Source organism: Manis pentadactyla, chromosome 3 (assembly GCF_030020395.1).
Source record: "Manis pentadactyla isolate mManPen7 chromosome 3, mManPen7.hap1, whole genome shotgun sequence".
Classification (NCBI taxonomy): Eukaryota; Metazoa; Chordata; class Mammalia; order Pholidota; family Manidae; genus Manis; species Manis pentadactyla.
This window is the reverse complement of record NC_080021.1, coordinates 65,252,388-65,269,294: the sequence shown is the minus strand read 5'-3', so window position 1 is coordinate 65,269,294 and position 16,907 is coordinate 65,252,388. Positions and strand designations below refer to the sequence as shown.

General features: G+C 45.2%; 1 protein-coding gene and 1 long non-coding RNA gene across 4 annotated transcripts; one reads left to right on the top strand and one right to left on the bottom strand.

Moving 5' to 3' along the window:
- Positions 1 to 6,955: 6,955 nt before the first annotated feature.
- MSC (musculin) lies at positions 6,956 to 10,282 on the bottom strand. Of its 3 annotated transcripts, none has more exons than XM_036886291.2 (2): positions 9,477 to 10,282; positions 6,956 to 8,609 (listed from the first exon to the last, which is right to left on the bottom strand). In XM_036886291.2, the coding sequence occupies exons 1-2, from the start codon at positions 9,981 to 9,983 to the stop codon at positions 8,523 to 8,525; spliced, it is 594 nt and encodes a 197-aa protein (XP_036742186.1). In that variant the 5' UTR covers positions 9,984 to 10,282; the 3' UTR covers positions 6,956 to 8,522. The 3 variants fall into 3 exon arrangements, with proteins under 3 accessions (XP_036742186.1, XP_036742187.1, XP_036742185.1); XM_036886292.2 differs by having other exon boundaries at positions 9,486 to 10,282; XM_036886290.2 differs by having other exon boundaries at positions 8,507 to 8,609; positions 9,367 to 10,282.
- A 466-nt stretch (positions 10,283 to 10,748) lies between these two features.
- On the top strand, positions 10,749 to 15,531 carry LOC118912819 (uncharacterized). Its single transcript, XR_005024938.2, has 3 exons — positions 10,749 to 10,798; positions 13,281 to 13,312; positions 13,834 to 15,531. It is a non-coding gene; the product is annotated as an uncharacterized LOC118912819 (long non-coding RNA).
- Positions 15,532 to 16,907: the final 1,376 nt, after the last annotated feature.

Below are 16,907 nucleotides of genomic sequence, written 5' to 3'. Positions count from 1 at the left end.
GAGAAACCAGAGTTGGAAAAGTGAATGACTGCCCAGGGCCACCCAACAAGTCAGGTTCTCAGAACACTGCTCGTCTCCCCAGGCCAACTCCCAAGAGCTTGGCCGGTACACATCGAAAGCAGCTGCAGAAAATAGCTGTCATAGTGCCAAATTCTTATCTGCTGGTGTTCTTCAGATTGGGTGGGCTGGATGCCAAGGGGAAACTCAGAGTCTATGAATTCTAATCCTGGACAGTTCTGGTCATAGGGTCTTAAATTTCCCTCCAGAACAGAGGTTGTGGGGCAGATCAGAGGGGACTTGAAAAGCCAGAGTGCATCTGTAGGAGCATCTGAACCAGGGCCTAGTGTCGGTGCTGTTTTAACCCTGATGTGTTATTGCAGCCATGTAATTGGTCTACACATTTTTTTCTGCCAGCTGTCCTGACCATACAAATATATTTCGACAATCTGTTCTCACACCCCAATGCAAGCTAGATGTGTGGCGTGTCATGAAAATCAGTACTTGAAGGTTTAACAATTCTGAACATGCCAACCCCTTTAAAGGAGAACAGAAACATAATCAGGTAAAGGCTCAGATTCCCCAGATGGAAGGAAAAGCAAAGTTCCCTGAGCTGTTGGGGATATGCTCCTTAGCACTGCCTGCACACACTCCAAGGGGTTGCAGATCATCTCAGGGTGCCAATGCTGATGCTCAGACCAGGGGACAAACATCTGTTGATGACTTACTGTGCCAGGCACTGTGCAAAGTGTATGACATCTACCATTGCCTTGAATCTTCCCAGCAGCTCCATCAGATGAGCCAATTCCTCTACAAATGAGGAAACTGAGGCTCAGTGATTTTAAGTCACTTGTAAGAGTCCCTGCTCTTAACAACCACAGTGGACATTAACCCTAGTCATCAGGCTGGTATTGGAAGCCCTCCACTTCTCATAGTTCCCTCTGGTGAGTCCCTCTCCTGCCCTGTCCAGCCTTCCTCCAATACCCATCTCACCTGTCAGCTCTCTGGGAAGCCATCCATGACCATACAAGGCTGGGATATATGAGAACACCACCTCCTCCCATAGCACGTGCACACTATACCTCAATTATCAATCAGTCCATTGGACCATTTCCTCCTTTACAGCACTTTGAGGGGAGACAACTTCATTTTATCCAGCACTGTCCTGGCTCATTACTGATGATCACATGCGTGTTTCTTGAATAAATGGCTGACATGAGCATTTACCTGACATGTTTTGTTGCTGAGTAACAGACTATCCCAAATTTAGTAGCTTAAAACAACAACTGTATTATCACCTCTCATGATTCAGTGGTCCAGGAATTAGGACAGGCCTCAGCATGATGGCTCACCTGTGCTATCTGTCCTCGACAGCTCCTGCTCTGGGATCATATATCTGGGGCTCAGTCCTTGGGGTCAGTTGGGCTCCTCAGTTCTTGTGTGTGGAGCCTCAGGGCTTTGCTCTCATGCAGCCTCTTCAGAAACATGTTTGGACTTTGTACATGGAAGCTCGGGGATCCCAAATAAGTAAAAGCAGAAGCTTCCAGTTCATAAGGCTTAGACCTGGATCTGACAGTCACTGCTGCCACTTGCCATCGGTCCATAGACCAGCCCTACGTGAAAGCCTGGGTAATGGAGGTCTGGCTCATTAAGGACCATTTTTGGTGACTAGGTACCTCTTACTCTAATGAGCCAACACCATCCCAGCCCAGGCCTCCAAAGAGCTCGCGTTAGAGGACTGGGCCAGAGGAGGATAGCTCAACCTATTCCTTCACCACAGTTTGAGGGAAACCTATAATTAAAGCAGAAAGAAGTTAGGGATTCCAGAGTCTTTTGCGTGCAAACAGCCAGGTACAGCACCACATCAGAAACAGTTAAAATATTGTTTAGAACAAAACGTAGCCTGGGTCTAGCAATGCAGATATTGACACGTAGTATAACTAAGGTCTTTCCTCCCTGACAGCTCCTGCCTTTTCTCGGAGCCTGCTGGGCTTAGACACCTTGTCCCCTCAGACCCCTGAGGTCTTGACTGCCACCTCCTGGGGTGCTGTCCTTTGTGATTTAGATGTTCCTTAATTGGATTTAGCATGAGGAGTTGGTTGCTGTTTTTGCACGGTGATAACCACTCCCTACTTCCCAGCTCTTGGAACAGTTTCCTGAAGGATCACGCAAATCCCCTGGACCTCAGGTCCCCGAGCTTTTTATTTTATGGGCTCCTTTCTTCACATTTGAAGATGTTTGCTTCCAAAGCATGTGAGGGTTCCCATAGTAAAACATTCCTTTAGTTTTCCTTATTTGTTTTTGTTTTTTATACTCAAATTCTGCACATTGAGGCATTTAGTTACTTCAGTGATGTGCTCTGTATAAGGTACTCTATATTATCATGAATAAATACATTTGTCTGCCACAGCAGACCTACAGATGAAAACTCATTGCTGAGGGTCAGTGAAAATCAGGTTCCCACATTTCCTTAAATTTCTTCATTAGGATAATATAATGTTATGATTCTAACACAGCCCTCAGAGAATATTAGGATATGGGCAAAAGAAATGGGATTTTTGCCAACCTGAGTTTTCAGCATTACATTCTCTTTCATCTGAAAACCAGGCTCAGCCCTGAGACTACAAAGGCTCAAAATGTAGGAACCTGTGTGAGAGATAGGAGAGAAGGGTGTGGGGCAGAAAAAGTCGGAAGCAGGACAGAAATCCTTGTGAGGCCAGCCTCTCTGAAACTGGCTGGGGTGTTGACCCTGCTGATTTGCCGGGCTGGACCACCAGGAGAAAGTCTGCCCACAAAAGTCACCATCCTAACCTGCCTAATGAAACTTTCTGATCGCATATTTGCTCCTATATCCAATCCAGACATGATCCACAAGCTCCTGTCCTACTGAGATTGCCACAAAAATCAAGAAAGCATGGAATCTTACCAATGAAAAGGGCATTAGGAATTATCCAGGCCAGTGGTTCTCAAACTTTGTCTCTGATCTCTTTACATTTTTAAGAATTATTGAAGAATCTGAAAAGCTTTTGTTTATGTGGCTTATCTCTGGATATGTATATGTGTATATATTTAGTGGATTAGAAATCTGAACTGAGAGAAAACGTTTGATAATTCACTTTAAAAAAATAATAGACTAATTACATGTGAATGTAAATCACATTTTAAATGAAAAAATACCTGTTTCCCAAAACATTTAAATGATCAGAGTGTTATATTTATGCAAATCTCTTTAATATGTGACTTAATAGAAGACAGCTGGATTCTCATTTCTGCCTTCTACATCAATCTGCCATGGTATTTTATTTTAATTAGATAGATATATGAAGCAATCCAACCTCATACAGATACGTAAAGGGAAGAAGTATTTTAGTGGCCCTTTCAGGCAATTATGAATATTTTTAACACCACACCAAGACTCCACAAGTGTAATTTCTGAAAGGTTGACTGCAGCGTGGAATCTGAAATCTTATCAATGAACTTTTTGTACTCTGTTACATCAGGATCCACTGCTCCATCTTGCACTCCTAAATCAGTTTGTTTATATCCCCTGGATAATTTTTTTTCTATGTTGAGTGTTATGCTCTTTATTTTTTAAAAAGATATGAAATGAAAATTTCTCCTGGGTGGTAAAAAAGGAAAGGTAGTTAATGTAGGAAAATTACACAGGGCATTAAAGAGCAAGGTGATAAAAGTGGCAAAGGGGAATGATGGGATGTATTTGCAGATGAAGATTAAAGGTAGCTGAACTACTGTTAGAGGAAAAGAAAACAATGAAGACTGCAATTTTCAAAGAACAGCATTTATGGAGCACTTCCCAAGTGCCTAATAGAATTATCTCATTCAGTCCATTTGTAAATGGTCTGTGAGGTAAGATGTACTCTTGTCTCACCCAAGACAGGTAACATGCCCAACGTTGCAGAGCTACCAAATAGTGGAGCTAGCCTGGAACCAGCTGGGTGAGACACAGCAGCTTGCAATCTTTAAAAGATACGTTTTTTTTTTAATTCCAAAAATAACATATATATTCATTTAACAAAGTAAAAGATAAAAGCCTTTTGCTACTTGTTGCCCACATTACTGCTAACAGGAAGAGTCACTACAGAGACTGTATTTTTACTAAAGTGAAAGCCCCTTCTCTTAAATGCTCCATAATCCTCTTTACCACAAGCAGCAAGAATCTCAGAGTTGATCCATAACCTATCTTGGTGATAAGTAGAGCTAACGATGTCCAAGATAACTCAAGATAACTAGTACCTAAGCACTAATTGTGTTTACACAATTACATGTGGATTTCAGGTCCTGGCTGATTTCTAGACCTTTTTAACAGCCTTGGATTCAAAGAATTTCTCTGGGCCAATTTTCACTGTTGTGGGAGAGAGAAGAAAAATAATTTAAAAAAGTCAGAACAGAACGGAAAAGGAGATGTATGGTGTATGGTGAGTGCAAAGATCTAAGAAAACTGGCAGCCCTCAGGTGGATAAGCAGAAGGTGGTATGCCAGTGAAAGTCCAGCCAGGTGCTCACTACAGAGGGAGCCAATCTTACTTCCTAGTGAATTTTTCCAGAAGTTAGAGACTTGGCAGTGAGAAGTCGAATATGAATTTACCTGTTTTTGCCCTTCTAAACATTACTAAAATGATTTTCTCATTATTGTTTTCATTTTTTGAAAGAGTATTGGCTAAATGATCTACCTATTACCTATTAAGGTAAGATGTGTTCCACTTAGTTGTTTTGATAGAGGAGAGATGTCTTTGTTATTGTTTTGCTAACTTATGAAGCATTTCTTACTGGGGGGAAAAGCTGTGCCTGAAAGAAAATCTCCTTTGTAAATTGTAATGGTCATTTTCTAGTGAAGAAGCCATCAGACTAAAATGACTTTGTAACTTGAAGGTCAGTGCAGAAGAGCATGCACAAGATCATTTTGACCTCCACAACAAAGAGAAATGCCTAAATGTTTCAAAATTACAGTGCCGAAAGTATTGCTTTTAAAATATTCATCTTAGGAAGAGCTTGTGAAAGGGGATTTTTCTTCTCTTTGATTGAGTCATTAGCACTAATAATGATGCTTTTTGTCCCTCAAAAAGCCCCCTGAAGAGTGTTTTTCAATTTACTCATTTTATTTGTTATTCAGTACTTTCTACATTGTATTTCTTAAACTTTCTTCCCCTCAGGTTTTCTCTTCCAGCAATGTCATCAAATTGAAATAACCCTAGGAACAGACATTTCTCATTTTCTTGTTACCCCTTTTGTTCGCCAGCCCGACTCCTATTTCTCCAACCCAAATTCCTAAGGGAAAATGATGAAGGAAAAAAAATTAGGAATCCTTTGGGATGCTTTCTACAACTTAGAACATAGAATAGTGGAGCAGCTCCAGAAAAGACTGGTTCAAGGTGCTTAAAGTCTCTCCCAACAGCAGTCTTTGCCCAGAAGCTTGAGCAATTTACACTGATTCATTGGAATTTACTAGAAATCAGTCTTCTTTTTTTTTAAATAACATAATTCTTGAATTCTTGGCATTGGGCCTTTTACAGAAATCATACAGTAAAAAAATGCTTGAGAAAGTTTTTTTAATCTTCTCTATAAATTATAGGATTATAAAATTATAATAAAAAATGGGTTTCCAGGGTATAACACTCTGTACATGTGAGTGAGTGAATAGCACCACCTCAATGTGCATGGGGGAGTGGGGTGGGGGAGGAGAGGGAACAGTAGGGGCAGAAGATCTGTGAATTTGCCCCAGAGGTGCCCTGAGAGAATATAATTACAGAAAATCATACTTCAAATATTTATTTATGATAATTTGCCCAACTATTTCCTTGTATGTTCAAATGCTTGTTCTTACCTTTATTCATTACAAATACAGCTTTTCTTTTCTTCTTTTCTTTTCTTTCCTTTTCATTTTCTTTCTGCTTCTGCTCTTGTGGGGCACTTCTCTTTTATAGTTGTAACCTAGGCATCTCAAAACCAGCCCAATCTTAAAGACTGGATTCCTGAAAAACCCAGCTGTTTAAAGTGCCCCCTCTGCCAAAGCACATCCCCCACCTTTACCTTTAGTGGTTAACATTTAGGGTGCTGCTCACTACCTATTAGAAGGGTTGCTTAAATACTGCGATCGCATTTATTGCTGATGACAGTCTTCTCAAGGAGACACTGTTACTACCCCCATTTTGTAGATGAGGAAAATGAGGCTTAGAAGGGTTGCGGAGAGTCACTAGTCTATTGGGTGGCAGAGCTTGGATTTCAAGCTGGGTTCTGTAGATGTTCAGGTTCACTTCACAATATACTGTGTTGCTTCCTTTCCTCATTTACTAGAAGCTTTGGAGAAGACTTTGACGAAGAGCTGGCCTCTTCATCAGCAGACCCACCCCCAAGACGCCGGCCACCCAGAACTCCTGGCTGGCCTAACTGCCTTTAACCCCTACACTTGTGCTTCCTTTCACTGGCCACTTCTGAGTTCTCTTTTACTGGAGAGCCCCGGATGCCACCTGATATAACCCTGAACCTGGCTTTGGCTGCTCAAGACTGGATCCCGAGGGCAGATCTCTCCCAGGTATAAACAAAGCCCAAGAAAACAGTGTCAAAAAAGCAGTTCTCCAGAGTTTTGGTTTGGTTTAGTTCAAAACAGGAAATCATGCTCTCCCACCTCCCTCTCACCACTTAAACTCTAGCTGTATTTTCTCTCTCTGGTCAAGAAGACTGCCTTTCAATATTATGAAAGAATGGATGTACCCCAAATTGGGCAGTTGTTTAGTTTTATCCTTTACATTTTTCTAAATTTTCTAAATGTTCTACATTTGGAAAGCTGCTTTTAAAAGGACCAGCATTTAAAAAACCATATGATGACTTTCTTATTATTTTCTGTGAAAATGGAAGACAGCAAGGAAAATGAGGTTGTGTACATTTGAAATGCTGTATAAACATTATTTGAAAAAAAAAGAACAGCTCTCCAGACATACAAATTGGTGCCTTGTGTTATAGTTTTATTCCAGCAGTAAGACCTGAGACCCATCCCCCGGTCCAGTGTGTGGGCTGTAGGGGCTTCTTGGACTACTTGCAATTATAAGCACTGGAGTGTGCTTTAGGGTGGACAAAGCATCATTGTGTGTGTGTGTGTGTGTGTGTGTGTGTGTGTGTGTGTGTGTGTGTGTAAGAAAACTGTGTACTTATGTTACTCTGTACAGTGTATACCTTTCAACGTGGCCATAGCCCCAAGACACTTGGGGCCCAAGACCCTCCAGTAACCCTTGCCTCGAGGAGAATAAAATCATAAAAATTAATGAAAGTTGTACTTGGAAACGCAGTGATGCAAATGCGATCATCACCATTCCACCGACAAGGACCTAATCCGTCCACAGCCAAGAGGGCACCTTTATCGTTAACTTCCAGACCAAACTTAGTAAAAGGCACAACGACCACATTCTCATGCGCGCAGGGGCACTCGGTTTTCACAATGCGTTTTATTATTCATAAAAAAATAAATTTATTTACATTTGCTAATTACTGTGGTAGTGCCGTCTGGGAGCTGCTGTCACTAGACACCTGACAGCCTCGGCGGCCTACGTGGCGGGCTCCCAGCGGCTTGGGAGAACTTGGGAGTTGGAGGAAGGGGCGACCGCAGCTGTAGAGGGAGGCCAGGCGAGAACAGTCAGGAATCGGGGATCGGTGGCTCCAAGGAGGTGCAGGAAAAGGGAGTAGAGGGAGGCCCGAAGAGACAGGAGCCTGGTTCGGGGGTCGGGGTGGGAGCTGCGTGGCTCCAGCCCAGAAGGAGAGATGGGTAGACCCAAACTTGGTTAGGAAGAGGTGAGCAATCGGGGAGGAGGGGGCTAACTGCAGCAGGGAGGCCATCAGCCGGAGCGCCGTGGGCAAAATTCGGCCCAGGTGGTCTCTGGACGCAGGCCTCCATATCTCCCGGTGCGGAGAGCGCACGTCTGTCCACTGGAAGGGCGCTGTCCCGTGCAACACAAACGTGACCCAGATATGCCACTGTTCTCCCTTTACAACTTAAAAATATGCTCCGTTGTGGATCTCACGGGAAGACTTCTGTCTTTAAAGCCAATCCTCCAGAGCGCGTTCTAACTTGGCCTAACCGTAACACGCTGAGTTGTGCAGAGTCGTGCCCTCACATACAAACACCTGGCTCAGCTTGGAAACCAATTACAAAGGCCTTTTGACTCTGGGCGCAGACCACAGTGCAGGGGTTAGACTATACACTAAAGCCCTGGTTGAGTCTGGGTCCGCGCCCTCAAGACCGAAGGAGGCTCTTTTTGAAGAAGCAACGGATCTTCTCCCAGATCCGCGGAAGCCTTACAGTCAGAGCCCTTGGTGACAGCCGCCGCCACCCCTCGGGTTCTGCCCCCACGCCCACCACCTTCAGTGTTCACAGTTCTGGGGGTAAGGGAGAATCTAGGAGAATCCAATGGAACTTTCTTCCCATTCTCTGGGGGTTCTCACGCTGTCGCTCTTCTCTCCACGATCCCCAAACACTCGCGCTTCAACAAGATCCCATCAAGTGAGTTCGAGTTCGATCTAAGCGGTGGTCCCACATAATCTGTTGGCTGCGGTAACTTCTTTGGTGTCTGAATCGGGTCTTCCCGAGACTACGAAAGGCCATGTCTGTAAAATTAAAAAGAGAGTCAGACACTGGGGGAGAAACGACCGTCTCAAACCGAAACCGCTCGCCTAAAAAACCCTGGAATATCCCTGGCTTTGAGTAGCTCAGATTTTATCGGTGTTCTGGGAATTCGTGTCTTCTCTCTAGACTAGGATTTTAATTTTACTGGATTTTGATTACATGAGATGTGAGGTGTCCGTCCATGCTTCATCTTGGACTTTGCCTTCACGGTAACTCAGTGAAAACTTGAGTAAGTCTGGGATTTTGTCATTTCACAATTCCCTTTCCCTTCCCCCGTCACACACACACCAGCCCTCTGCTCCAAGGAGGAACTGGGATATGATCTTTCTCAAGCCGGGAGAGTTGGCAGGTCGGAGAGGGACTTTCCAAGCGAATCCCTTCAGGGGAAACCTCTGCTATTCTGCAATAATTAAAAAATCCAAAGACTTTTAAATAGAGCTCGGCCTTCCCTCTTCCTTTTCAAAAAATATGGCTTGTTGAATCAAACCTATCAGCCTCTTAGCTGGAAAGAGTTGGGCGAGGGAGATTTGCCATTCAATCGGCGACCGGGTAGTAGACTCAAATCGAACCCAGATTCACCCCGGAAGCAGGATATTAGCCAATAGCTGTCACTGGGCAAAGCGACACGTACAATCATTAGAATGATGCAAATACATAAGGGTGGATGGTTCTACAGGAAATTCGCTGGCCCCTCCTGTGATTTGGGAGAAACTAAACTGGCCTCCTCACTGCCCGTACCAGAAGCCCCCTTTTGGGTTCTTCCCAGAGGGCTGACTCTGCCCGGCGCACGTGAGCTCCCCGGGCATCTCCCGGCCGCTCGCCCCGGGCGTTGCGCGCGAAGCCCCTACCAGGTTCACCGGGTGCACGTAGCCGTTCTCGTAGCGGTCCTCCTGCAGCAGCTGCCGCAGGTGCGCGATGTAACTGGAAGCCAACCGGAGCGTGTCCAGCTTGGAAAGCTTGGTGTCGGGGGGCACCCAGGGCAGGCTAGTTTTGAGCCTGGAGAAGGCTTTGCTCAGCACGCGCATCCGAGCGCGCTCGCGGGCGTTGGCCGCGTTCCGCTGCGACTGCTTGCACTCGGCGGCCGAGCCCTTGGGCGGGAGGGGCTTCTTGCCGCCGCCGCCAGCCACACGGGGCCGCTTCCTCTTGCAGCCTCCCGCGCCGCCCGGCGCGTCCAGCGCACATCGCTCCTCCTCGCCGTCGGGGTCTTCCTCCTCCGCCGACGAGTTGTCACTGGGCGAGATGTAGCTGCGCTCGGCGCCGCGGAGGGGCGGCCTCTTGGAGGCGGAGATCGGGTACCCCCTCTGCAGCCCCCGAAGCTCCATCTCTTCGGGGTCGCTCACCGAGCCGGTGGACATCGCTGCCTCCCCGACGCCCACGCGCGTGCGCCCTCCTCCCCCAGGCCAGTCTAGCGGTCTCCGCCTTCCTCTCGCTCGCGGAGGCGGGGGCTGGGCAGAACTCCCAGGAGGACTAAAGACCTGGGTCGGGAGGCTCGGAGCTGCTAGAGAGCCCTGCCGCTGACCCCGGAGAGCCGCCGGGAAGTCGGCGCCCCGGCCCGGGCTCCGCGCGCACAACCGCTAGCTGCGCCTTTTGACAAGACTATTTATCTGTACTCCTCGGAACAAACCACCACGGGCAAAGAAGAGGGAGTTGGAACGGTGGGCAAGAGGTGGGGCGGAGGCGTGGAAGGGGTGGGGACCGCTTTTTTGCCGGCAGAGGATCTGCTGGTGGGGCGGGGGAGGGGAAGTCGGCTGAGCCGAGATTCGGACCATGGGGCCCGATGGACCCTCAGACTGTCAGTGCGAGATAAGTGTGCGCTGGGCCAGGGAAGATGGGGACCTTGTTCGTACCCACCGCACTTTGGCCCCCAAATCTTAGAGATGGCGAAGATTGCCAGACTCGTAGAAACTCCAGGATCACGACCTCTGCTGCTTTCCGCCTTTTCTAAACTCTATTTTCCAAGCTCATCCCTTATGATGTATGAGCGCCTATCCAAGGCTTCCTGACAAAAGAATTATCCTCCTCCTCTAACATCCATTTATGATTACAAAGCACTATTATCTGTATCAGTTCGTTTCATTTTCAAACAACTTTTGTGACTTTTATTATTATCTCCACTTTACAGAGCTAAGCGGCAGCAATAGATAGTAAAGTACTTCAAATCACCAGGCTGGTAAGTATACTATGGACTCAAAACCCGCATTTAGAATCCCTGGCCCCTGTATTCCGGTTGCTACCTGCCTCTCCGGCCACACACTACAGGATGTTGTGGCTGCTATTCACTACTGCCTTGAGAGTTTCATGCGTGATTTTGTTTTTAAAACCACAAAGCATAAGATGGAGGCTCCTGCCCCAGCTCTCTGAATTATGGCCTAGGGAGCTGATGAAGGTTTTAGATTGTTTACTGAAGAGCTCGCTCCTGGGTGCAGAATGCTAAGTCAGCACAATCATTCCAAAATTTAAAAAGGCAAAACAGCACCCGGAATTATCACGCTTCATGCCAACAAGGAATATCACGCCCCACCCCTCCCCCCAAGGGAAAACAAATCAAATCTGTTGTGTCATCAGTTCCTAGCCCTAAGGGCCTTTGAAATAAGTGGCCTGGAGATGGGTACTTCATTTGGGGAGCAGACCTGACCAGTTCCTGAGTGCCTGCTGTGTGCCAGTCACTGCGCTAGGCAGAATATGAGTGCCCACTGAGTAATTAAACCAAAAAAACAGAACTAAAAGCAACCACAAAATAATTAAAACTCTATGAGGTTAAGGTAGGATTATCCCACTGTACAGTGAGAAAACTGAGACTTCATATTTGACTTAAGTGTTTACTTGTCCTTCCCCTAAAAGCCCACAGGCTCCCAAGTTGAGCAAAGTGCAGGGAGATGGATGTCCAGCCAGCTAGGAGTGGGCAGAAGTCGTGGGGCCAGCCTGGTTGGCTGGCCTCTCCCGCAGAACAGGGGCACCCGGCTCCGTGCCTGAAGTGCCACAGCAGGTGGCTGACCAGGGCTGACTTCATCACAGCAGGCGTGGGTCCACCTTCTCTTCCAGACCTTGCCTCTCTCATCAGGGACGTTTCACACAGGCCCTCCTGCTTCCCCCCATTTGCAGAGATTTTCTCTTTGTACATTTTGTCATTTTGTTGCGGGGGTGAGAGAGGGGCTCCTTCTAGGATAAGTTGAGTAAAAGAAGATCACTGGCTCTCAGTTCTCCAGGCTGGTAAAATGCAGGGAGTATTTGACAGAGCATAGAAGCTTTCCTGGAGCTCTTGGACTTTAAACTTGACTCTAGGTGTGCCAGGTGAAGGAGGGAAGCAAAAAAGAGAGAAGGGGGAGCAAAAAGGTATAAAGGGGAGATCTTAGACTAGCTTTTTGCATCACCTATTGATGACTTGAAGCTATCAGTATACATACATAGTGTCACACATTAGAGGCAGGCATACAGGTTTTAAAAATCTGGATTGTTTATACAGGTGCAGAACAAAGTCTTTCTTTTAAAAAGATTAATGGTGAAGAGAGCACTAGATTTCCTCTAAACAGTCACAAAAACTGTACCCAGCCTCAACACTAAGCAGGTCATAGCCAGTTTCATTTTCTTGAAGAAACTGACCCCAACAGTTCCTGCTTCTTTTTTTATAGCTCTTTCCTTTACTTTTCCTTTCTCCTTTTCTTTTCCCTCTTTCCTTCCTTTCTTCTTTTTCCTTCTCTCTGTCCCTCCTTCCCTCCATCCCTCTCTTCTTCAAGAAAGACAGCTATTTTATCTTTCTTTCATTTTCCCTTTCCTTTCATTTCTTTCTAGTTATATTTTCATTCCTTTACTTTTTTTTCAAGTTGCAGACTCCTAATGATTAGGAAATGTACCTTCATATATATTTCATGTTAGTACATAGTTGCAGTTTGCTTTAACTTGTTTGTAATTATATCTGATGTTCGTCACCTCTTTACACTTTCAAAACACTTTTCCTTCCCTTCTCTCTCAATGATTACAACAGCTCCATGAGCTGAACAGTACAAGTGTAAATATCTCTTTTGAAAGCACAGTTGTTTTCATTGTTTTGGCGAACTACCACATTTGCAAATGAATAATAAAGACTTTATTTTTATATTTTAAAGAAAGGAAATGGGAAAAAACTCCCCTCTGCCCGTGCTTTACAACCTTTTAGATTTGTAGTATAAACATACAGTTGTTGATGGCATACACTGATGGTCTTGAAATTCTTTAAGATGTTCTTTTAAGTAAGCGGTGGGGGTGGGTGGGACTAAAGTTATATTATAGAACAATTAATGTATTTAATAACATTTTCTAATCCTGACTCTGCTGCTTCCTGGCTGTATGACCTTTGGTAACTTAATTTTTCTGAGGGCCAGATTCCTAATCTGTGAAATAAACTATCTGTCTTGTTGTGAGGAAGAGGAAGTATATGATCAATTGTCTGGGCCAGAGTCTGATACATGGAAGATCAGGAAAATGCTAGTAATTTTTATTACTATGAATTGCCTTGGCCAACATCACACAGAAAGTGCCAGGGCCCGGAGCTGACCCGGGTTTTGTACTCCAGGGCTTGTTCTTGGTTTTAGATGGCACCAGGATGTTTCATTTACTTTAACTGAAGGCTTCTAGGGTCTGAAGTGCATAGTCTCATCACCTGGCTTTTCCCACAGGTCTCATGAAGAATCTCACTGAGGGAAAATGGGTAAGAAAATGTTTTTAGAACTGCATCAGAATCTTTTTCTTTCTTCAAGTTCTCCCACCATAAAGTCACAGCACTTCTCCATGCCTCACTTTCCCTATTGGTATACTGGGATAAACCCCTAAATCAGAGTTACTGGAAGGATTAAATGAGACTGTGGTGTATATAAAAGCAGCATGCTCAGGTGTACCACAGAAAAGGTGCTTAATATATTAAAATATTTTACAATGGAGACTTTGGTTTTCTCAAGTGGGAGAATGAAGTGTGATGATAATTATAGACCATAGAAAAAAAAGGCCATTTATTGCCACTCCCCATTCCAACTCTTTTAAGTACTGCATGAGGAAGTTTGAAGTTGGGCAGGTCAGGTGTGTTTAGGATTCAGGGAGAGCAGGGGCAATGTCTATCTTGAACACCAAGTCAAAACATGTAGTAAGTAGGTGCTTAAGAAACAGTTGTAGGAATGCATTTGAATGGATAGAGTCCCCCCACCACATGACTTTCTTGGTTGTGTCTCCCCACAGTCTACTGATATTCTGAGCTACCCAGCTGGCTCAGAATAGAAGAAATTGCCCATCTTTTGATCTAGAAAAATGAACAGTCTAGATCAGCACCAGCCAATTCAGAAGCCACTAGCCTCACGAGGCTATTGAGCACTATGTGGCTAGTCATCACAGTGTTGTAAAATACATAATATTTTAAAGACACTATGAATAAAATAGTGTGAACTCTCCCAGTAATAGTTTAAAAAATTATATGTCAAACTGATATTTTGAATATATTGTATTAAAGGAAATATATTATTAAAATTAACTTCACCTGTTTTTATTTTTATAATGCAGCCTCTAAAGAAGTAGAATTACCTATGTGGCTCATGTTATATTTCTACTGGATAATTCAGGGGTTAATTGTGCAACTATGCATTGAGTGTCTACTGGCAGGTGCTGGCGAGCCTGACTCCCCGCCACTCGGAAGGCACATTCTCCTAGAAAAAACCACGAGTACTCAGGGATCACACATCTGCATCACGTCTCCTCTCACTTGTCCCTGTCACTTCACCCGTACTTCACCACGTGTGCCCGGCCTTGTCTAATCCACCCAACCTTAGAACACAGGGGGAAACGCTTCCTGTTTGGATTTCCGCAGCCCTTTTTTACCGAAACCTTAGCCAGGGAGCAGTGCTGGGTGCGATTCCCCAGGCAGGATGGAACACCCTGCAGACGTCTGCCAGGGCTCTGACGCCCAGCTCGTCAGCCTTTCAGAACAGCCCTGGGTGCGGGGTCTAACAGCGAGGCCGGTGAGCTGAAGGTGCCGGCATGCGGGTCAGGTGGTGTTCAGGTCACGTGGAATGTGGGTCACAAGGTGGAGCAGGTTGCAGAGGGACTGCACGTGGGAAGCACAGAGTTAACGCTGGCCTTTCTCCAGTCTGGACATCTGCTTTCTTCGTGGCCTTGCGAAGTGTTGGCCCAGCCTCAAGTCAGCTACAGCCTCTGCAGACCCTGAGGTTGTTCGGGGTGTCCCCACGTTCCCTACCCTGAAAAGTAAGGAACTGCTGTCCTTTGGAGCCGGCCAGCCACGTGGTCAGGCGCCTGTGGGAAGAGTGAGAACCGACAGGAGGAGTTCTCTGCCGTCCAGCACACAATCAGACCTCCGCTGTGGTTTATTTATCCAAGACCTGCAGCAAGATGTTTGCCTCCTTGGAGCCCCTGAGGCCTTGGTGTGGAGAGAAGCCTGCGCGTGGCCACATCAAGTTTACAGAGGTTGAAGGTAGAAAACCCTGGGTTAAGAATGAAAAAAGGGGAGAGGGAAAGTGATAAGACTCAGAGATCTGATTTTCTTTGCCAATCAGGAGAGAAGAAAAAATCCTGATTGATTGTCTTGACAGCTACAAATGTGGGCGACTTTGGGAAAATACTTTTTTTTTTAAGTATTAACAGATTTGGGAGCTGACACCAAAGTGTAGCTGTTCACAAACCCCACATTCCAACAGGAACGCTGTGTGTCTCTGGCAAATGACTTCGAAAACTGCATTAGCAAAGCAGCTCGGCCCTCAGAAAGAGAAAGTCCTGTGGTGAAGACCTCCTTTGGAGGCCTGTTTGCAGAAATCTGAACCTCACTGATTTGGAGAATCCTGATGGTAAGCTAGTCTGGGTTGTGCCTGGTGGGTCTGACAGCCATATTATTTTTAAAAATCCCTTGAGACAGCCTTTCACTGTTAGGCAGAAGCTAAGAAACTTGTCTCAGGAGATTTTTCCTTTACTATTGATTTTTATTGGCAGTACTTTGGAAACGTGAAAATACTCTGTTGCCCTCCAACCGCCCTGGCCCAGCCCTCATCCCCTACACAAAACCGAGGGAAAACTAAATGCCTCCTGGCGCCAGAAGGAAGTTCTCATGTAATAGATACTTTGTCGTGTCAGGGAGCAGGGAATCCGTACACTTTGTCAACGGGTCCCTCACCCAACTCTTCTGTAAAAGAGGGGCCTGGCTTGTTTATATACAAGCTCTGTTTCTCTAGCCCCAAGCCCCTCTGACCTCCTAGGGGACCAGAGAACAGGGATGTGTTTTAGGAAGTGTGCCCACTTTTTCTTGATGTTCCTTTGCCTTATTTGTGCTGCTCTGCCCAATTAGCAAGGATAATGAGCAGATTAGTGTGCAGGTGGGAGGGGGAAAGGACCACCCTGCTACATGCCTCTTTAGGCTTCAGTCTCAAAGGAGAACTCCTTGAGGCTGATGGAAACAGAATTTGATAAGGTATCCTCACGCCTTGCTTCGTCATCCTGACCCTCTTAGATTACCACACTCAGGCAACTTCCTTTAGGGAAGAGAGGAGCAGAATTGAAATAAGAAAGAAAAAAGACCAAGCTGTAAGCTCACTGAAGAAAGAAACTATGCCTTGTTCATCTGGGTATCCCCAGGGTCTAGCAGCTTATGAAAGGCACTACCTAAATATTTGGTGATTGAAAACACAATCACATGAACACAATCCAGTCTTCACCCATAACAAATGGCACACTCAACCCATTTTTTGCCCTTCATTTTACCAACTCAGTTTATTCCTACTTGTTCTCCCTTATTGTCAATTTACAGGGACACAGTTACGTACTTCTAAAGAGTATTTCCTGTTTTCAGATGTTGCTCATATGTCTGTTTACTTGTCATGTGCTATACTAGCCACAACCCCAAAGTTAATTCTAAATATCTGAGAAATTACATGTATTATAACTACCACAGCAATGAGATGTCTCCTTATAAAGTGAAATCCAGCTTTAAATATCATTTGTCACTTTTTTTCCCAATTGAAAAAAACTAAGAATTTTCATAAAATTTCAAGGGATCATAGACCTACAGAGTCTCAGATTAAACCTTTATCACAGAGTAAGGGGAGAATGGAGCCATTAAAGGTCCAAACATCTGATGGTTGAACAGAAAAGGGCATAATAGGCTAGGTGAGAGGAAAACCAAGATACAGCCATGTTACCGAAACCAAGGTAGGAGATTCAGGAAATAATGGGTGGGGACTTGTGGGTGAGATAGTATGATGAAGTCACATTATGAAGCTACCTTATGCTTCAAACACATGGCCGTAAGAATTAAG